The sequence below is a fragment of the Abramis brama genome (genome assembly GCF_963993115.1).
Source record: "Abramis brama genome assembly, chromosome: 10".
Classification (NCBI taxonomy): domain Eukaryota; kingdom Metazoa; phylum Chordata; class Actinopteri; order Cypriniformes; family Leuciscidae; genus Abramis; species Abramis brama.
In genome coordinates this window covers 3,586,199-3,608,348 of record NC_139972.1, presented here as the reverse complement: position 1 = coordinate 3,608,348, position 22,150 = coordinate 3,586,199, and the positions used below count along the sequence as shown (strand labels likewise).

The 22,150-nt window shown below is 37.2% G+C and overlaps 5 protein-coding genes across 14 annotated transcripts in view; 3 read left to right on the top strand and 2 right to left on the bottom strand.

Moving 5' to 3' along the window:
* LOC311091343 (uncharacterized protein) overlaps positions 1–22,150 on the bottom strand; it is a 530,654-nt gene that overhangs the window by 187,196 nt on the left and 321,308 nt on the right. The window contains exons 20-21 of one of the 9 annotated variants that reach the window (XR_014608052.1): positions 21,634–21,749; positions 18,883–19,779 (exon numbers count right to left, since the gene is read on the bottom strand). The exons of 7 other annotated variants lie outside the window; for them this stretch is intronic. Coding sequence is in view for 1 of the 2 variants with exons in the window: in XM_084127243.1 (XP_083983369.1) it covers positions 21,725–21,749 (25 nt within the window). In the remaining variant the exon portion in view is untranslated. Of the gene's footprint in view, positions 1–18,882; positions 21,750–22,150 lie in introns of those variants that run through there. One more of the 9 variants, XM_084127243.1, reaches the window with a different exon arrangement.
* Positions 1–22,150, top strand: part of LOC311091398 (uncharacterized protein) — a 171,044-nt gene that overhangs the window by 62,877 nt on the left and 86,017 nt on the right. The window contains exon 5 of the mRNA XM_084127351.1: positions 5,095–5,120. Coding sequence (XP_083983477.1) covers positions 5,095–5,120 — 26 coding nt within the window. The remainder of the gene's footprint in view (positions 1–5,094; positions 5,121–22,150) is intronic.
* The window catches only part of LOC311091399 (uncharacterized protein), a 116,571-nt gene that overhangs the window by 23,406 nt on the left and 71,015 nt on the right, over positions 1–22,150 (bottom strand). The gene's annotated exons all lie outside the window — the stretch shown is intronic.
* Positions 1,602–22,150, top strand: part of LOC311091393 (uncharacterized protein) — a 354,781-nt gene continuing 334,232 nt past the window's right edge. The window contains exon 1 of the mRNA XM_084127346.1: positions 1,602–4,689. The gene's annotated coding sequence lies outside the window, so the exon portion shown is untranslated. The remainder of the gene's footprint in view (positions 4,690–22,150) is intronic.
* On the top strand, positions 4,977–21,510 carry LOC311091385 (uncharacterized protein). 2 transcript variants are annotated; one of them, XM_084127333.1, is made up of 2 exons: positions 4,977–5,943; positions 7,748–21,510. In XM_084127333.1, the coding sequence occupies exon 2, from the start codon at positions 9,643–9,645 to the stop codon at positions 10,720–10,722; it is 1,080 nt and encodes a 359-aa protein (XP_083983459.1). In that variant the 5' UTR covers positions 4,977–5,943; positions 7,748–9,642; the 3' UTR covers positions 10,723–21,510. The 2 variants fall into 2 exon arrangements, 1 of the variants encoding a protein (XP_083983459.1); XR_014608060.1 differs by lacking the exon at positions 4,977–5,943 and having other exon boundaries at positions 9,479–19,383; positions 19,417–21,510.

Sequence of the window (22,150 nt, the reverse complement as noted above, 5' to 3'; positions counted from 1 at the left end):
TGCTCTGCATCACTAAGAGTATCGTCTGCTAGTTGACTTATTAATAGCTGACTCCCCAAGCCATTCAAGGGCCTAATATCTTTACTATTTTTCACATAAATTGCCAAAAGTTCAGCTATTAAAATAAACAAATACGGACTTGTCAAATCTCCTTGTCTAATACCTCTGTTGATGTTAAAACGCTTAGAAGTTCCGCATGGAAGCGATACTGGACTATTAATATCTTTATACAACATCTCTATCAATTTAACAAATTTATAACCAAATCCAAAAAACTTCAGTGCATGTAAAATTAATTTATGTTCTACAGTATCGAATGCCTTATAGAAATCAAGAAACAAAACAAACCCATCATCTTTAATCAAATGTGCATAATCAATTAAATCCAAAATAAGTCTAATATTGTTGTGTATTAACCTTCCTTTAATAAAACCAGATTGTGTTTCACTTATAACTTGACTCAACCTCAATTTTAGCCTGTTTGCACTAGTAGATGTAAGAATTTTATAATCAACATTGAGTTGGGTAATCGGTCTCAGATTATCAATAATTATTATGTCTTTGTCTGACTTTGGGATAAGAATGATCAACCCGTTTCATAGTTGGGATTAAAGAGTTTGATTCAAAACATTCCTTTAAAGCTTTAAACAACTAATCTTTTATTTCTTCCCAGAATTTTTTTTTTTTTAATTTGTAGTCAGACCATCCAGGAGATTTACCTAAAGGCATTTTTTCAATAGCAGAATCGATTTCCCCCAATCTCAGGTCTACACCACAGCTTTCTTTAAATTCAATATCAATCTGTGGAATAAAATCTTTTATCTTTTCTAGAAATCCATGTCAGAATATGAAGAAGAATAAATATCACTATAAAATTAGTATACTTCCTTGGATATTAATTTTGGGTCTGTGATTCTTCTCATTAATAATCAAACTATGAACAGCATTGCTTTTCTGTCTCCTCTTTTCTAACTGACAAACATATGCTGTATTCTTCTCTCCTTCCAACCATTTTGCACGAGACTTTACAAAAGCTCCTTGTGCTTTCATTACATACAAATGATCTAATTTAGCCTGAAGAGAGAGTAATTTATCAACATCTTCTTGCGTAATCTCCTGTGTATTACAACAGGCATTAATTTCTTGAATTAAACTTAACTCCCTTTGCTTCTGTTCTTTGTTTTTTCTTGTTTGTTTACCAAACCAAATTGAAACTTTCCTTGTTTGAATATAAAATACTCCCATTTATTCCCATAAGAAGAGGTCAACTTTAATCGAAATAATCAAATTTCTTATTTGACTACAATAATCTTTATCCTTTAAAAGTTCCGCATTAAACTTCCAGTAGTCTTTTCTAAAGGCATGTTTTATTGTTGGCGTCAAAATTAATGAGAAAAGGCAATGATCTGTCAATGGTGCGGCAGAAATTGAAACGTTAGTGGCAAACTCAGAATGTTCCTCAGTAATAAGCCAAAAGTCTATCCGTGACTTAGAAGATACGTTAGGTTTGACCCAGGAAAACTGACTCTCAATAGGATGTAGCAAATTAGCTATATGAAATATTAATAATCAATAATAACTGGTTATAATTGATTATGAATATTTGGATCAGTTAATATAATTAACTTAATGTCGTAAATTAATATTACAATCAATTAACCTGTTTGTCCCGTGAACACTCAGGATTAATTGTTTATTAACTCTAAGAAATGTACATTTCCGGGGCATGGGAAATGTCTTTCTTACTTTACAGTAAGAGCTAGTAGACAAAATCTATGATTAGTGACTCCAGTTATGAGCTTGAGACACGGACAACTTTACGTGGGACATGAACAAGACTTTATTAACTAGTCTAAACACTTAAACTACTCTAACATACACACACATACATGCATACAGTTTACCGAGGGAAAGAGAGCTGAAGCAGAATACAGGAAAGCAAGAAGTTATAGCATTGTTTGAAATTCAGCAGATCAACAGCCTTGAGCAAACCATCAGTTTAGTTCTAACACGCCCTTCTTTAAAGGGGTAAGGATACTTAATGTATCAAATAATGAGACTAAGTCTCGCCCATTTGAATTAAACTGTCCTGATGCAATTTGTTGAGGCTCCAGTTGATCTTTGCTGATGTGGTCTTGATGAAAGAGAACCAGTGGGAGTCAGAGGATCTTTGGTGAATGGAAAGACAAGGCCGTAGCCTGGCACAAACTTGGGGGTCCTTAGAAACTTCTAGTTCAGCATCATCTTCACATCAGGATTACAGAAAGGGACTAAGAGAGAAGAGCTAAGAGAGCTGATCTTGTGATCAGTGATTTTTAAAGCGTGAAGATGTCACACCCTCTGGAGGTGTGTGAGCCAATAAGACGTGTTTTCCTTTGGAGGGAAATTTCTTTACAACCCGTTGTTCAAGCAGGCCTTTGAACATGTAGTTTGATTGGATGTTTAACACAAGAATCTTCAAGATGCTTATAATACTAATGCGTCACAAAGTTAGCAAAATGTAATGTAAATTAACAAATGGGGGATGAAGATTGGAGATTATAGAGACCAAACATGCCACACATATGATTTTGGTAAACAAAGTCTGAAACATTAATCCCAAAAGTTTACAAGAATACAAAGGCCAAACCACATAAAAGGAAAATCATGAGATGGGAAAATTAGATACATGTTTATATATTTCTAAAGTGGTTATATATAGAATATAGGATTAACATGGTTTATTTAAAATCCTCAGCAAGAATTAAGTGAGCGTCACAGTCCTCTGCAAATTCCTTTTTGGGGTCGTAAAACTCTTATCAGTCTCAGTGTGTCCTGTAACAGGACACCGCGTTCTGCCAGTGTGTTAGCTTCACTTGTGCTGTTAGTTTTTGGGGAAGTTTCATAGGCCTTTGTTGGGAGAGTGAGTTTGCTGGATTATTAATTAAAAAAAAAGTAATAATTTGTGTGTGTCTGATTGGTCCAGACGATACAAGGACTAAAATAAGAAAAGTACCTTCACTATTAGCCACAGCAGCAATCTACTGACCATGAACATCAGACTGAAAAGTCACAATCTTCCCAGGGCAATTGTTAAGGCTTATGGCGCCACCTGCTGATCGATTAGAGCCATGACTGAACACAATCGTCTCTCCCGAATACATCTTCCAAAAAGCAGCATCTTCTTCAGTAGAGTGATTCTCTTGTAGAAAAACAAAATGTGACTTCTGCCCCTTGCAAAACAAAAATATCCCTTTGCGTTTTACTTTGTCCTTTAGTCCCCTTGCATTTAACGAACAAAAAGATAAACGAGATTTCAATGAGAACATACGCCACTGGAACTCAGAGTGAACGGGCTGAGAGTGTCAATTAGCTATCGACAATGAGATCAGAAGAAGAAAAGTGCAAACCTTTTTAAAAAAGCCTCTCAAAAAACACATTTCCCATTTTCCAAGTCTTCATCATCAGGCGAATCTTTGCTTCCCTTCAATGAAAACAAAGGGACCACGAAAGTACGCCACTTCCCCTTCAGCTCGCGCTTGTTTAATGTGTGGCCACAGTATTCCCCTATAGCCTCTCAGTCCTGCTGGTTTACGTCCTCGTGAAATGAACGCCTGCCTCCTTGAACACGGTTGATCCCTTTGACAGTGTCCAGATTTGGTCTCTGTAGATTTGCTTTGAAAACTGAATGATGATCTGGCGCGTGCGATCTCCTTCTCTTCTGCCAATACGATGAACCGTGTCAACCGCCTCTTCATTTCCCAGGGCACACCAGGAGCAGTCTTGGCCAGCAGGGTAATCACCTCCTGTCTGATGTTCTCGTTCTGTTTCTCTGACGAGACTTTGATGCGTAAATTCCATCACCTTTTGAAGCGATCCAATTCTCCTACCCTTGACCTCAGCTCTTTGTTTTCTTTTTTAAGATCAGAAAGTATGAGTTCAAATACAGCTTCCTTCTGCTTGTGAGCTTTCATCTCTTCCTTAACCTCAGAAATAGCGTTACAATTCTCTTCCATCTTTTTTGGACAGCTCCTCCAGCTTTTTCTCCTGCTTGACAAATTCAAAATAAACATAAAAATGTGCAACGTAATTCTAATATAAAAAGACATTGGTAACTATTTACAATAAGGTTTAATTTGTAAACATTACTTAAAGTGTTAGTTCACCTAAAAATGAAAAATTTGTCATCATTTTCTCACCCTCAAGTTGTTCTAAACCTGTATGAGTATCTTTGTTCTGTTGAACACAAAAGAAGATATTTTGAAAAATGTTGATAACTAAACCATTTCTGGGGTACAACGACGTAACTCGCTGCTTAACAACCATAGTACGATGCATCGTTGAAGTAGCTAGTCACGACTGTTTCCCGAAACTGTATTGTTGCAAAGTGGTCATTCGTTCGTGGTGGAAATAAGTAGCTGTGTTTATTGCAGCACTGCGAGGACTACAGACACTCGATTTTTATACTCTCTTTTTCAGAGTACTTACATTTTAATTATGTATTGGTATATGAAGACAGTTTAAACAAATTTGGGAAAAAGTTTTTTTTAGAAAAAACCTGCCTTTAATTAATCAGAACTTTGCTAATCATAATTTTTATGCTCTAAACTCATTACATCTGACATCTCTGTCTCTCAGAAGGAATGTAGTTTGGACAGTGACCATGAGGAGGAGAAGAAGAAGAAGAAGAAGAAGAAGAAGAAAAAAAAAGTGAAGGTCAGCATGTGAAAAGAAAGTAAAAGTACAATTTAGTAAATATCAGTTTATTTATTTAGTTTTTTGGTTTTCCTCAAATGTTTTCTAAAATTCACAGTAGGATTTTAAAGTAAAATACAATCCTTTTCTTTTATTGCTTAAGGATTCATCTTCGTCATCGAGTAGCTCATCGTCATCATCATCATGTGACAGTGAGGATGACAAGAAGAAGAAGAGGAAGAAGAAGAAGAAGAAGAAGAGGAAACAAGTGAAGGTCAGATTCAGTTCTGTAGATTTACTGCACAGATGAATGTGAAAAACACTCACTGCTCTTTTCTCGCTTCATAAAGGAATCATCTTCATCATCAAGTAGCTCCTCGTCATCTTCCGACAGTGATGATGAGAAGAAGAAGAAGAAGAGAAAACATAAGAAAAGGAAGAATAAGGTTTGTGAACACAGTTTTTTCCATTTGAGACATCATTTAACCCTGTGATAACTAACGCCGGGTTAACCTGAATAAGACTGTGAATAAGTTGCTCTCAAAACCTGTTACCAGAGTGCTAAAAGCATGTTTGCAGTGTGTTAAACACCCTAGCACCCTATCTATCTGTCTATTTTCTGTTAGACTCTATTGCTTTCAAATCCTTAACTTTAAGCTTTAAACTTCAAACTACTTTAAAATGAAAACCTTCAAATTTCAATCTCTTAAAACTTCTTCAAACTTTCTGGTCATCAAAGTTTGCCTTGAAAAACGTTTATGTTTATAATTTGATGAAGTGATGAATATTCACCAAAATTATTTTACTGTCGTAAATATGCATGTTTTCCAGCTTGCACTTTTTGTCATGGTGTTTGGAAGACGTTAAGAAATTAAAATATAATCAGTTAAAAGTTTTGAAAATCCATGTGTTTGATAGAGGTTGCAATTATCAGTCATTAATGTTGCTGTTATTGTGAGATTTCTAAATGCAGCACACTTGAAATAAACACATCTGATACTTTAACCCAACAGCTGTATCTTGCTTGCTGAAAATATCATTTAAATCTAGAGAAAACATGGCAAAATTAATTCTGTATTAAGAGTCAGGGGCCGTTTTGATTACGAATGATACTAATAAAATCTTAAATCTTAAAAACTTTGTTTTGTGTCATTCTGTGATAATAAAAAGTACCTGAGAGTGTTTGTGTCAAGTCACCTTCATTTATACAGCGCTTTTAACAATATAGACTGTTTCAAAGCAGCTTTACAGTGATAATAGGAGATTAAGGTGTAAGATATTTGTAATTTGTAGTGATTACAATTTAGCTCAAAGGAATTATTAATTAATTTATAGGGAATTCAAAAGAGTCACTTATTACAACCGAGCAAATGACTCGTTCGCGGTTCATTTGAACTGGCTGCAATTATCAACTCTGCAACGGATATAAATATCCGAACTATAGTGAAACACTATATAGTTAGCAAGGTAACTTAGATCAGAAGTTTAAGACATTAAATTTGTAAGCACAATAACACAAGTAATATTTCTCTTTAAAATACAAACAAGACTTTATTGATTATTCTAACACATACAACTAATATCTAACACAGACACACACATTCATACGCGTTGCAGAAAGAAAGAGAGTAAGGAAAGATTAAGTTTTAAGAGTGAGTTTAAGAGTGAGATGATGTAATCCCAAGTTTCTATGCACTTATAAAACACAACCTGAATGAACCATCAATCATTAGTTTAACCCTTTTATCGTTTCCTAGGTTATTAAATCAGTATCAAATACACCAGTTCAGTTTAAGAGTCTGGAGGCCGTACTTGCTTGTCTTTGCTTTTGGGGATTCCCTTTTTGTTGCGTGTAAAGGGTTTTCCCGGTCCGTTCGTTGGCTGGTCTCCGTGCCTGATGTCTGGGTCACGTGGTCAGTCACGTGGCGTGCTGGCGGAATGAAAGTCTTTGTTTGAAGCTGGCTTTGCAGAAGAAACGTGGCTCGAAATCTTGTCGCAAAACTTAACTTAGAACCGAGACTCACAACGGAAAAGAAAGGAAACTAAGAAAAGAAAGGAAATTGAGAAGAGTAGATGATGGCTTGAATGAAGCTGTTTAACCCATGTTCTTCAGATCTTGATTTGGGTTATTTCGTCTGCGCGTTTTACATGGTTACTTGTCTGTCTTAGATCTTCATCTCCCGCTGCATTTTTGGTTCTGCACTGAAACTCTAAACTTTGTTCTGGTGTTAAGATTTTAAACTCAAATGTCCGCCCAGCCTCCTGGATCAGTTCTAACCAATTAGACACTGTCTTTGTTTAGGAGGTGGCGTTTTCTTCACTTCTTATCATAAATCAAGCTTATCTGTGCTCTCCTTACTCTCTAAGCTCTAGCAAAGAGTACAGAGGCCACAGCTAAGACATTATTACTATTATAAGAATCCGAAACATTTTCCACAGATTTCAATCAAGCCATCCTTTGAATTAAGAACATACGATCATATCGATATGAAACACAACACATTTTCATTCAAAAATCTAACAATTATAACAATTACATGAATTGTATGGCATCTAAGCATATCAGATACACCCATCTATTGTAGGAACAATATAGAATCATGTCGTTGCATGATGCTTGATCTATAAGTCCATTGAAAATTGTTCTTGAATGATTTTATTTATGTTATAGGTAAAATCTCAGCTCTGTGGTTTGAAACGATTTTACACCCTGAGGTCTATCAGAGGTCCTTACGGAGGGGGGAGTCTGGAATGTTGTGGGCTCGAGCAGCTTCTGCTGTTATCTTGATCGGGCTGAATTGTGCTATCTCTGAGCCAATCATTCTTTTCCAAGCTATCTTACATTGACCAGTTCTTTCTTTAGTTGGGCTCATCTTCTTTGAAGCTTGCATGGCCATAAAGTTCTTAGCTGGGGGTTTTCGTTGGTCAACGGAGACTGGCTGGCTGGAGCCTTCTTTTATGGCTCTGGGGTTGGTGATTTGGTGTCTGGAATGTTCAGTTCTGTGAGAAATTATGTTTGAACAATTCACCTGGAAGATTCATTTGTGTTTGTTTCGCACTCAATCCTACAAAGGTGACAGAGATTGTTTGGCTTTACAGCAGCTCTAGAATAAAGTTATTGTTCAGCTAAAGTTAGTTTTGATTGATTCACTTCCATTGTAAAGATCATTAGTTATTAACTTAGAGGCCGCGAACACGACACCGTTTTAACAGAAAAACCTAAACACGCTCCGGCCGCTCATTTAAAAAAAAAAAGTTTATCTCTGCGCAAACGCAAACCTGTGAAAACGCTGACGCCGTGCACATGCGTATTACGTGTTTAGTCTATAGGTATAGACAAGTTTCCCGGGCACTTCCGGTTTATTTCCTGTTTCTGCCAAGAACTTCCGGCGCAGGCTGAGTAGTGGTGTAAAAATGGCTTTGGAATGGCAACATTCGACCGAAAATCTAGTTAAAAATGGTGTTTTGACCATTCCGCATCCAAGTAAGGTAACATCATGGGCGGACAACATGTCGATATGGCCCAGCATCACAACATCCAAGATCTTTTCTTATTTTATTGATTCCATGGCGGTGGATGGGAATGCAATTAATAACCTGAAAAGCTCAGAGGCGTTTCTGTACCCCCATTCCGACAAAGTGGGCTGTGTACTTTTACAGGATATGGGCAGTTTAATTTACCTAAAGGCCGATGTTCAACCAAGCCAGTCCGTTAACAATTCAGCGCATAACGCCTGGGTTTTGGTTACCAAGACGGGAGATGTGGAGACTGCAGGCTGTACCTGTATCGCCGGACCCGGACGTTCCTGTAGCCATGCAGCCGCCGTGCTTTGGAAGCCCATCTTATGCTTGTATTAAGATGTTTGTATGTATCCGTGTGTTAATCTATAACAGAACACGAAGAGTAATAAAAATAAAAAGTAACCCCCTCTAGCCTGCCTGCCTAGCATTTTAAATGCTCGTTGATCGGCGCTGATAGGAAGAGAGACACTTTGCATACATTGCGAGTTACTTTTACTTTTAGAGTTACTTTTAAGACAACAGCAAGGTGTTTACAGTGAGCGCAGAATGCGGGGGTGTTTGACAGTGCTTTAATTAATTCAGTGCTAGGTGACAAAAGAGTTTATTGATAGCAATGTTAATGGTATCAAGGAGGATGGCTGATAAACCAGATTGCTGTACAAGTGATCAATCGCAGGATGATGAAAACCCTGGTTCATTTAGTGACAAAAAACAAACTTGGATGCAGTTTATTGTGCAAACGTGTAACCATATACTCTCATTCACTTGATCTGACGTTTGGCATGAGGCTGTGGTTTGTTGTTAATATTTAATATGTAAACAAGCACAGGCATCACTAGACTTTTTTTTACTGATGCATGTTCCCCAGTATAAATAGTGTGATCTCTCTCTGTTTTATTGGTTGTTTTGTTTATTGTCTAAGGGGGCTTTCCTTTTAACCAAATCCTTGCCATAAGCAGCTCTTCGCCCATCCACACCTTTATTAAAACTCCTTGACGCCTGTTGTGGCAAATTTGCTTTTGTTTATTTTATTTATTTTTATCAAACTGATTTATTTTATTTATCTATTTGCTTTTACTTTTTTTTTTATATTACTCACTTATTTATCACTTTATTAAATGTTATTTAATATTTAATTATATTTTCTTTTATTCTTTTATTATTCTTTTCATATTTTTTTTTATATAAGTCTAAATAAATTCAGGCATTAAGGGGTTAAACATTGATGTTGATGGCTGCAGGCCCAGCTCATAGATTGTTTTGAAAAGTAACAAAAACGCTCTACCTTCATCATACCCTTGTTATTTTGATTTACAAAATGTTGTCTCTAAAAGAAGTCAATTGTGCTGTGATGCTCAAACCATTATTTAAAAAGTGTGTGATTTTGTTTCTGTCTGCAGGTAGAAAATGCTGTGAGGCAAGGGAAGACAGGGCTTGCCTGCACTGATGTGCAGAATTGCTGGAATGCCGGGACAAAAAGCAATACTGGGCAGCAAAAAATCAGAGATGTGTCTTTCCGAAGACACAGCAGAAATAATCTATACCAACCAGCATCACTGGCATCCCAGCATAGTCTCTACACCTAGTCGCAAGGTAAAAGTCCATGAGACACTGGAAGAATGGCAAAATTACTGTCTCTCCACACCAATAGCGGCACTTTTTACTGCACCTGGCAGTGGACTAATGCAGCTCACTTTTAACACCAGCCTCCCTGCTCAGTCTGCCGAGACATCAAAAGCTCCACTGCCCCTACATCATAGTGATCACAACACACAACTTGAATGTGAGAAATGTAGGGCATTCTACACCACATACATTGACATGACCACAACCCAATTTATGTACATTGAGCAGCACACAAAAGAACAGAGCAGGGAACAACTGTGGCATGACATGCGACGGGTACGGATAACAGCAAGCACAGCCAAGAATGTGCCAGTTCGGGCTACCACAGCACCAGACAAATTCTTGTCTGAACACCTCCATCCTACCTTTCACGGTAACGCGGCAACCCGGCAAGGAGCAGAGGGTGAAGAGCACGTCAGGCAATACCTGCAAGACCAAGGTCATGACATCGATGTGAAAGCTTTGGTGGTTTGCCCGAGTGAGCCATGGCTTGCTGCGAGTCCGGATGGTGTCATGAACAGAGACACACTACTGGAGATCAAGTGCCCTGTCTTAGTCAAAAACCAGTCCCTTACTGAAGCACTTGCTGCTAAAAGCAGTGAGATCAAACGCATGCCCACAGGGGACTTCCATCTGTCCTTCAATGGGCCAAAGGGATATTACATGCAGGTGCAACTGGGCATGCACTGCACAGGGCTACGGCAAGCCTTGTTGGTGATTTGGAGTAACACTGAATGTCTGCAGCTCAACGTGTCCTACGACCAAACCTTTGTTGAGGGACGTATCTCAAGGCTACACTCCTTCTATTTCACCCACATGTTGCCAAAAGTTGTCGATGACTTCGATGATGGAAGGCTGGAGTTGTGCTCCAGATACATGAATGTTGTAAAATCAGCATGACCTGCTTATGTGTACTGGGGTGATTAGTCATTCCTTTTTTAACCCCTTGTCCCCTGTTGTCACAAATTTGTGACAAATCCTTTCTAGCTTTTATTTATTTTTATCAAACTGATTTATTTTATTTATTTTCTTTTACTTACTCTTATTTATTTTATATCAGTCACTTATCATTTATCTTTATTTATTAATTTTATTTATTTAATATTTTATTTTATTCTAGTCTTTTTCTTTTTGTAATATTTTGAGATTTTTTCTTGTATTTACTTTGTTTTTATTTAATTATAAAAAACTGAAATGAAATTGTCCCTTTGTTATGGAATAGGATCAATAAAAATTAATTCATTTCTTCTCAAAAATCAAATTGTTTATTGTCATGTGTCAATATTTACAATACAAGAAAAAGAATAGCACTCACACAAGTTTTTCTTAGTTAAAACTCTGTTTTGTCTTATCAATAATCACAACACCAGAAAGGGAACAATAACAATAAATTTACACAGGTTTTTCTAGCTGAAATTTTTTATTTATATATATAAAATAAAAAAAAGGAATATGTACAATTTTAAAAAAACAAAAAACAACTGCAGGTAACCCAGGTTTTACTTTTCATAGGGACTTACGCCTCATGTGGCAGTCGGATGAGTCTGGACCTCATGTTTGCTAAAGCAGCACATATGATAAGAATCTTGTCCAACCTCGGGGTCATGGAGATGGGGACAGTTTGGGACAGAATTTTGAAGACTTTGAGTCTTCGGATTGCCCTCTCCACATGTATACGGACATTGGCCACTCGTCTAGTGCGCGTTACCTCCTCATTGGTCAATTGACCACGCTTGTGGGTAAAGGCAGGAATATTCAATTTCACCTTCCTTTCATGTAGTACATCTCGAATCGTGAAACCCCTGTCAGCCATTACCTCATCACCAGGCCTTAGGGCCTCCAGAAACCCACTGTTTATAGTGATGAACTTATCACTGCTTTTACCAGCATAGGCCTCTGATATAAACATTATCAGCCCATGAGGTGACACAGCAACAAGATATTTGGCAGTATTGGTTCCCTTGTAATGACTGAAAGTGGCACTCCTACAGTTAAGGTTTGTGGCTCTCTGAATAGCCGTTTCAGCACAATCGATGATGCAAGTGGTCTGGGGGTGGTTCTTTTTAAAGGATGGTGGTATGTTAGCACGAATAACACTTCTTGGCAGCCAGGCAACCATGGGTTCAAGCTGCTCACCCAGTGTATCAATCCAGTGAGCAATCACCTTACTTACTTCACCTTTAGACACTTTAAAGCGCTTTGCCACATCCCCTAACACAAGGTTCAGTTTCAGTTTCATGAGGGTCATCAGTATTTGGTCAACAACAGGAATACTACATGATGGTTTACTAAATGGCAACATCGTTTTCACCAAAGTAAAAAACTATACCAGACGCAGTCCTGTGTACAGCAGTGAGGTATCATCATCCAGGAGCATATCATCAGCCACAGTCTGACCCCCAGTCTGCGTCGATTTGTTCACGTGGTCCAACTTTGCCGCGTAGCTGTGGTCAGTTTTTGTTAGGTCCTCCCATTGTGTTGCAGCATCTTTAAACTTCGGCTCGATGCACACTTCTAAAAGACAAACAGCATCAACTATAAATGTATATACCCTACTAACACAGGACAGAGACACATATATCAACAGTCGAACTTATGCTGCAAACTTTAGCTAACCAGAAAAATATCAAGATACACTTATCATCCGATTGCGTGTCACTTGTGTTTCTGTCGAGTTGACGTCTCTTTTGCTGGGGAGGTCGCTCGTATCCCAACCAAAGTTCCGGGAAAGGGTTTTCCTCTGTGGGCTTTTTATCAATGAAGTGATAAGAACAAACAAACAGTCTTCTGGGCGGATTCTTCAACTTCAAAGCCGCTAGCCACTTCCGAGATTCAACATCTGTTTTTGGTTTCTCATACAACGCATACGGGGGAGCACATCCACACTGGCGCCTTGTAGATGGTTGATGGTCGAAACATTCTCCTTCCGACCAAACATTCAGCAATCGCCACGAGTTGTTGCAACCGCGAACAGCACAATATGTCCCGGAGCCGTGTCGGCGTGTAACACCATCCATAGTTTACTTTTTCTGCACGCTAACCAAAGACAGTAAAAGACGTTAACTCGCTAACCGGAAGTGCTTGGCAGAGTGAAAGGCTAATGGCGGCCCGCCTATTTCACTCAGGAAACTTGTCTATACGCATTTGAATATATATGTGCTCAGGCGTGTTGTCTTTCTTTACAAATTGACCTCAACAAATGACTTGTCTGGCCTTAAAAAATAATAATACAGAATTATTTATCGCTTTCGCGTAGCCATGTGAACAGAAGATACTATGTTTGTAAACATAAATCCATTTCTGCACTTTTGATCATAAGAACGACAATGTGTTTCTCTACACTGCACAAAACTCTGCATTTGAACAGTCAATACTAATACTTTAACAAATAATAATAAAACATACTTGCAGGCTCTGATTCAGAAGCGCCAGATTGCCCTAGCAAAGTTGGAGCAGCCGTTATTGTACTTTCTCAGGTTCAGGAAACTGTCCTTCGTAAAATACGCTTCACACACATGAACATTTGGGTTGTACTGTTCTGGAACAGTGTTGTAAATAAATCTGAACCACTGATCCGTAATTGCGTCCACTTTCGGAAGGCCAAATAAAGTGTTGATTTTTGCTTACGCACAGAAACACATAGCATCTCCACAACAATACTGACAACTGAAGCCACGCCTTCTTTCTCTGCGTGCGCATTTGGGCAGAATTATGCAAATATTTCCACAGAGTGACGTAGGTCGGTGAGAATTCGTTCGAAGTCAAGTCACATTTATTTATATAGCGCTTTTTACAATACAGATTGTTTCAAAGCAGCTTTACAGAGATAACAGGAAAATAATGCGACAAAGTTTGTTTCCAGAAGAAAATAGCGTCACAGTCCAGCTTAAGTAAGCTCAGTGATGTTTCATTTATTATTTTATTTTTTAAATGAAGTGTTTTAGCTTGGTTTGGATCTGCTTTCTCTTTTATGCCTGATACAGACTGTGTGATTCTGTAAGATCAGTACAAATCACACTGTACGACATGGATCTAATAAACTTAGGTACGACATGTATGTAGACTTTACGATGATCACACCTATTCAATCCTTAGTCCAGAAGAATAAACATCATCAGCATGCGCTAGTGGTAAACAAATAGAGCAAGATCAGTCACACTTTGGCAATTGTGGTTTTTATCTGCTCTGAAAGAAGAAGAGGAAGTGAAAGAGGAGAATATGGACTCAGTCATGACTGGGGAAAAGAGGTGAACTTCACATGCCAATCTTGCAAATGGAGCTTGAGGAAAGTAGTTTTAAGTTTTAGGCCATGTCGCCTTGATCAATACGCCATTTCATGTTGCATTTTTATTGGCTAGTCACTCAGTAGATGTAGGTCGTAGCAGCAACACACTGTGAGTTGATCATGATCATGATCATCTATCTTTGATCAAAAGACTGTGACAACAACCGTCTGTGAACCGCTATATGAGAACATGAGAAGGATCTCCCGCCAGCGGTTGATTTTGATATTCTAGGTATTATCAGCTGGCCGGAATTTTGAGATCGCTATAGACGTGAAGGACTATAATGCGTTAAGAGCTCGCTCAAGCACTGCAGAGCTAAACCATTTAGTGCTTTGTAAGTAATCAGCTTGGCTGTGTAAATCATTATATAGGCAGCATAACGGTAGAACATGTATAGTTAAACTCAATGATGTGCTACCGCATTTGAAAAAGGGAGGCGCTAGAGAGCACTATTCGTTTAAATGCAAAATAGAATTTCACCGCTAGATGGGAGAAATTCTTTTGGGAGGACTAACTTACAAAAGCCTACAAAATCGAGGAGGTCAAAGGGCATGTTTCCTGCCATAGCTCTACCCAAAGACTGTTCATGCAGCCACCAGACAGATTTTAAACACCGGATTTAAACCTCTACATATATTTTGAGTAGATAACCGATAGTATATTCTCAGAAATGTTTCCGCACTGATTAAGGATAGTTCGGGAGATACAAGTAAAAATGATCTTATACGTGTAATAGATCATAGCTACCAGTAAGATCATGCTTTGAAGACGAGTAAAATTAAATATTCGCTCAAGACCAACTTTACTTATCACACATCGCGTCTCTGAAATTGTGTGGTGATTTTTCAAATGATACAACTTAGTCTAAATAAGAGCAACGTGGAGTCCTAGGATTTCTTAAAAACAACACAACAACAACAAAGCATTGTGACAAACATGTTGTATGGACAAAAATACTGTTTGAAATATTTTGTATAAATAAGATTTAAGATGCCTAAGTACACTTTTTTAACAATCTAAAGTTTTTGAACAGACTATGTTTAGTAAAAATAATACATAAGTCTTCTAAGAAGATAAACAGAAGATATGATTTTAATAAAACTTTAAAGATTTGACTTAAACAGTCTTTTAATTTTAAAATATCTCATTTAAACTTTTAAATGAATTTAGTATAAACTCTGGATGTACTCTGGAACGCAGACTAGATTTACTGTGACATTGTCACCCTATATCTTGAAGCTTCAGTTCATTCACCTCTCTGGAAATGCAAGTTTTTTATTTATTTATTTATTTAGCTAAAACTTTGTTTACATTTTATTAAATTATTTATTTACTTATTTCATTTTTGAAAATGTACAAATGTAGTTTTCTGTGATGGTTGTGTTTAGGTGTATGCCTACGGGATTGAATATGCAGTTACGGTACAAAAATCATTATGGCTATGGAAAGCCCCCACCATAAAAATGTAAACCCCGCATGGACAAAAAATGCTGATTGAATCTTTTCATATAAATGAGATTTAAGATGCCTAAGTACAGTTTTTCAACCATCTAAAGTTTTTGAACAGACATTGTTTAATAACAATTATAATTTAGGTCACCGTTAAACAAAATCATTACAGTAATCTTAAATAGAAGATGTGTATGTATTCAAACTTTAAAGATTTAAACAGTCTTTTAAAAGATCATATTTACGATTATGCTTTGAAATAAATTCAGAAAGATGGCGGCACACACACACACACACACCATTTGGCTGGTGCTTCATGAAATCTTCAGTCAGCAGACTTAGATTAATTTTATTTTTATCTAAAAAAGAAATTTCAGTAGATTTTTAATTGTATATACTATTAAAGAACAGAATGTTTTATGTAATATGATTTTTATTCTTTTGTTTATCTAAAACAATTGGATCAATAAGATATTTATTTTATAAGCATTTCATTATATACTTTTATAAAGAACTGAATGGTTTTCAACTTTAGTTAAATTAGCAAGATAACTATTTTATTTTATACATTTATAGGCCTAAAGAACGGAATGTTTATGTAATATGATTTTTTATTCTTTTGTCTAAAACTGAATTAAATGGTTTCAGTAGATTTTTAGTAAGATATTATTGTATATTATTTGTGTGAAATATAAAAACATTATTAGGGCAACTTTCTTTTTCTCACTTTCACTGTTACCTCAGGAATGTGGAGGGGATCATGTCAGAGGACGTGCGCACAGACACAAACAAACAAACACACACACACACACACACACACTACTCTGGCTGGTGAGGCATTCAGGAAAACAGTCTTTTTTCTTCTCACTTTCCAAAGGGGCTCACAATGGGCTCCGGAATGCAGAGGATATGCTGACACATATCCTAACAGCGTCTTCAAACTTTCTGTCAAAACCATATGATCTACGGATAAAAAAGGGTCAAATAGGGTCAAAAACTTTCTGTCAAACCAAATGATCTACGACTAGCTAGGACGATAGGGCAAACCCTAACAACATATGCCGGAAAGACACCGGTAGATAAACCTGTCAAACCAAATTATCTACGACTAGCTAGGACGATAGGGCAAACCATAACAACATATGCCGGAAAGATAAACCTGTCAAAACATATGGTCGAAGCGATAACAATCGATAACAATCGGGGGCGGGACCGGAAGTCATCAATCATTTTGACACATGGTATAGGGTTATAACTACTACTGTCACTTTTGATCAATTTAATGCATCGATCCTTGTTGAATAAAAATATTAATTTCATTAAAAAAATCTTACTGATGTCAACATTTTGAACCGTTACGTACACTTTTGGTTTGTTTATTGCGAAATAACTCCCGATTGTTTCTCTGTCATCTAAGCAAGGCTTCGTTTCCCAAACGCACTGGGCCTGTGAGCTCAGCGAAGCACCAGCATCGAACGCTCTCTGTGATTGATTGGTTTCGTCTTGTATCCAGATGACTAGGAGAAAAAGTTCTATCCTACACAATTATCCGCTAACATTCGCTTATTTTTCCACTTAGAAGCTTATTTTATGCACTGAATTGCGTGCTAAATTAATAAAAAATTACTGGTAAAAAAACACATTTGGATTGATATTTTTATGTGAGGATCGATCCTTTTCGATACCACGTCAGTATCGAAGTATCGATACTTCAGGATCGATCCGCACATCACTAACGTGAAGGACTATAATGCGTTAAGAGCTCGCTCAAGCACTGCGGAGCTAAACCATTTAGTGCTTTGTAAGTAATCAGCAATATTTTACAATTTATAAAATGTTTAATAGTGCAGTGTTGACAGAACCGGGCTAATGTGGTCATACTTCCTGGTTCTGGTAAGAACTCGAGCTGCTGCGCAGGGGCGGAGCTAGACTCTCAGTACAGTGGGGGCGGAGCTAGACTCTCAGTACAGTGGGGGCGGAGCTAGACTCAGTACAGTGGGGGCGGAGCTTCATCATGGGACACTCTGCCACCAATTCATTTTAAAATTAAAACCGTTAAAAAAACGTAAAATATCTGATGAATGCATATGTAATAATGTGTCACTTGTTGAGCCAAGTAAGCTTATATGTTAAATAAAACCACATTTTTTGACAAGTTTGTATTGACGAACAAAGAAAACAGTTTGCCAGTCAAGAAAAAAAGCGATGGTGCTGAACAGGCCAAGTGCGCTCAATCAGTGCCACATTATATAATTGACATGGCACTATTATATATACTATTATATAGTTTGTTTACAACTCCATATGTAGGCTACAGGTGCTACATGAACAGTGACGTGCGGTGATGTCTTAAAGAGGCTAGGCACTGAGTTATGAAAGCCAGATTACCTGATTTATTGTTTAGGCTAATAATACATAATAACAGTAAACGTTACGCACAAGCGCGGCATATCAAGAAATGTACAAATCAGGATGTATATCGTGTATTCTCACAGTCTCTCTCTCTCTCTCTCTCTCTCACACACACACACACACGCACGTCGCACACACACAAGCGCGGTACAGGCACACACCGGTAACAGTAGTTAATGTCCACTCCAGCATCAGAATGCAACCATTCTTAATCCTTATTGTTGCACAGCGGCCAAAAGTAAAAGTAAAATCACACACTGCTCAACTGAATATGAAGGCAAATGGCTTGCATTAATTCAACCACATTTATCAATTCAATATTAAGCCCAAAATAGTTTTTGACTCACCAATCGGTAGATTATTTGTAGCCTACATAAAATTCATCCGCCGCTCTTTCCTCGTGAAGACGTCGATCACAGCTTTGTAAAACTCATCTTTACCGGCCTTCAGTTTGCAAAGTCTCTGGCTCTCAATTTAAAACATTTAACTCTGTGATGACGGCCGGTGCTGTCATTTTGGCTTTGAGTTTGGCGCGGGGATTAGGCATGTAGGCTAGCTGTGGTGTAACGTTAATGACGTTAGCTGCGCAAATGTCCAGTAATATCTCGATTTTAATTGGTCCATGTCTGATATGTTACGGAGATGTTACTGGCATACCATATTTACGTCCAAAGGCACAGCAGATTTGTGCTTTTTGACGTACATGTTAAAGAATACAGGATCGAAGTGCGAAGGGTTTTTCGCTTGTCGTCTGCAATGAATGGACAGTAAAAGCACTACTTATTCTACGATTTGTTTTTTATTTGATTATGCGTAACTGCTACATTTGTCATCATAACGTCTAAATAATTGGAATAACACACATATTGCATATATAAATCACAAGAATAAACAGTAAAAATACAAATACAAGTTTATTATTTAATAAACATTTTTATTTTTGAATTTTGGCAGGGTAGGCAGTGCCTAGTTTGCATACCCAGACCGCACGTCACTGTACATGAAAACTTAACTGGGATGAAAACTTTGAGAAAAACAACTGATTTATAACATTCTGACTGAGTGACTTATTCATAACTAAAATACACATTTTTAAAGACGATATTTTTATTTACCATTTTGTTGTCTGCTTAACGATCCTCCAGAACAAATAAATCTAACAAAACTATATACATATCATGGTCCCTTATTAAATCTTCATCCTCCTCTCCTTCATGGTGGCAAATCTGCCAACCACTTTGTCCTTGTCAATATGTATGTCCCGCTCCACACACAGCAAGGTGAGATTTGACAGTCTGGCCTCATCCATGCACGAACGCAAGTATGTCTTAATGAGCCGCAGACGGCTGTAACTTCGTTCGGCACTGGCGCTGCTGATGGGAAGGGTTTTATAAATCCTGTGGAGAATGGTCAGGTGTGGGTCAGGTGTGGGTCAGGTGTGGGTCAGGTGTGGGTCGGCTCTTTCCATGCTCTATCCATGTCGTTGGCAATGAGGAATGGCAGGACGGCGTCGGTGGTGAGATCCATCTTTAACTCTGAATACAATGCAGGAAAAGAGCGAAACTCCTCCACTGCGTCTTCTGGCTTGGGCATGTCTTCTGAGTAGAACCGGGCCAGCTCCAGCATGTTCTCCTCAGCATCAGGGTGCTCAAACCGCTTTGGGCAGAGCACTGCGAACAGTTTGGCCATTTTTTTGAAGTCTGAAAATAATGTAATCTGTAATCTGCTGCTCTAAAATAAAAGGTGTTTCACTGCCGCCTCATCAGGTCTGTCAGAGGATCGTTGAAATCTAAATCAGGCATGTGATTGGCTAAGGACAAAAAAGCAGGAAAATATAATAATATTTTATAATAATTATAACAACAATGACAATAACTTATTTGAATTTTAAAAAATATCTTTTTACCAAACCTATACTGCTAAATGTGCAACATCCAACTTTTTATGACACATTACAACAACTTATTTGAATTTAAAAAATAAAATATATATTTTTTATTTTTTTTTACACCAAACTTAAACTGCTTAATGTGCAATATCCAACTTATGTCATGAGTATGACACATAACAACATAACAAAAAAAATGCAATATTGTGATAAATTATTACAATTTAAAATAATTGGTTTTCCATTTATTAGCCTATACTTTAAATTATCATTTATTTCTGTGATGCAAAGCTGAATTTTCAGGATCATTACTCCAGTCCTTTAGAAATCATTCTAATATGATGATTCATTATCAAAGTTGGAAACAGTTCTGCTGCTTAATATTTTTTAATAACCTGTGATACTTTTAGGATACTTTGATGAATAAAAAGTAATAAAATTAAAATTAAAATAAAAAAGAAGAAGAATTTTATATAAACAATATACACTGGTCAGTAATTTGGGTTCAGTAATTTTTTTCTTTCTTTTTTTGAAATAAATCAATACTTTTATTCAGCAAGGATGTGTTAAATTGATAAAAAGTGATAGTAAAGAAGATTTATATTATTAGAAAATATTTTTTTTATTTTGAATAAATGCAGTTCTTTTTAACCTTTTATTCATCAAATATTTTAGGCAGCAGAACTGTTTCCAACACTCATAATAAATCAGAATATTAGAATGATTTCTAAAGGATCATGTGATAGACCGGATGTCACATGCTGAAGACTGGAGTAATGATCCTGAAAATTCAGCTTTGCTTCACAGAAATAAATTATAATTTAAAGTATAATAAATTGAAAACCAATTATTTTAAATTGTAATATATCACAATATAAAAAAATAAAAAAAATCAGTATTTTTGATCAAATAAATGCAGGCTTGATGAGCAGAAGAAACTTCTTTCAAAAACATTAAAAATAGTAATGTTTCCAAACTTTTGGCCTGTACTGTATTCCCCCCAAAACTGCACAACTGTAGGGTAAAACATTAATAAAAAAGTGATAATAAAAAATGCGTCTTAAAACTGACATGATTGTAACAAAATCAAACAGTCTGGAGAACTCAGAACAACTGCTAACATTAAGTTTAAGGTAAAAATAACTGCCATGAAATTATAGTATCTTACTCCTATGCAATTAGATAAACTGTTCATTCACTACATCACTTTACCTCTGTCTTTATCCCCTTTTATCCTCTTCTCTTCTTTTTGGCACTGTATCTATCGCAGACTATAATGCTCATTTATAATGTGTCATGTAAATTAGGCCATCCGTCACAATCAGGAAACTTTCACCGCGTCTAGAACTGGCGCGAGCTGCCAGGCCCGTTTCTACGAGCCTGTGTGTTAAGCGCCCTCAAAAAAAAGCAATGCTGTCTATATGGATGCGGCGTCGCGCACGCTACACAACAAATGACCAACAACTGATCGCGCACGCGCTCTGTTTCTGACGCACTTCAAGCACTCGCTGGGCGGGGAAAGATTGCATCTCTCTGCCATCTGTAACCATGTTGACGTGCCGCCCGGTGTGGCCGCGATTCGCGGCGATTGTGGTTCCGTCCCGAGTTACCATGGTGACGGCTGTGAAATTACCCCCCCGCCGCCCTTTTTTTTTTAAATTTTTTATTACAGATCTGCATGATTCACGTAGGTCACATTTTCAGGTCGGAAAATCCGGAATTCCGGATTAATCCGGAAAAATCACATCCCTGCTAAATGAAGTCTTAATTTATAACCGTGAAGTCACTGTATCTTCAGTCTCTGTTGATTCTGTTGACTGAGTCTCTGTAGTGGATCCTTATTCACCATCAGATGATCATCAGAAGATCAGACTGTCATCTGATAGCCAATCCTAAAATAAAACACACAGTCACATATGCAGTATGAGATATTATGTCTGTCACATATTTTCATAAGAAAACTAACTAGATAATCTATATTAATTCATTCTCAAACATAGCTTTTTTACAGCTTTTTAATATAGCTTTTGTCTGATGCTCAAAGTCACTTTACAAAATCAAAAGCACATGAAAGGTCACTTTCTTTCTTTTTTCTTTTTTTTTTAGTGTATTTTATTTATTTTGACAAAGTATACAAAATATTTTGCAATAAAAGAAAGAAAACTTATACGACTACTAATTCCCCTCTAACCTCCCCCCTTCCCGCACCCACCCCATTGCACTACGGGACATTGAGCAATATCTGAATAACCAGGGATAGAAAGGTCACTTTCACACAATGGACAGCTGATAC

Coding starts and splice junctions, on each gene's coding strand:
- LOC311091385 (XM_084127333.1), top strand. CDS start 9,643: ATGTGCAGAATTGCTGGAATGCCGGGACAAAAAGCAATACTGGGCAGC.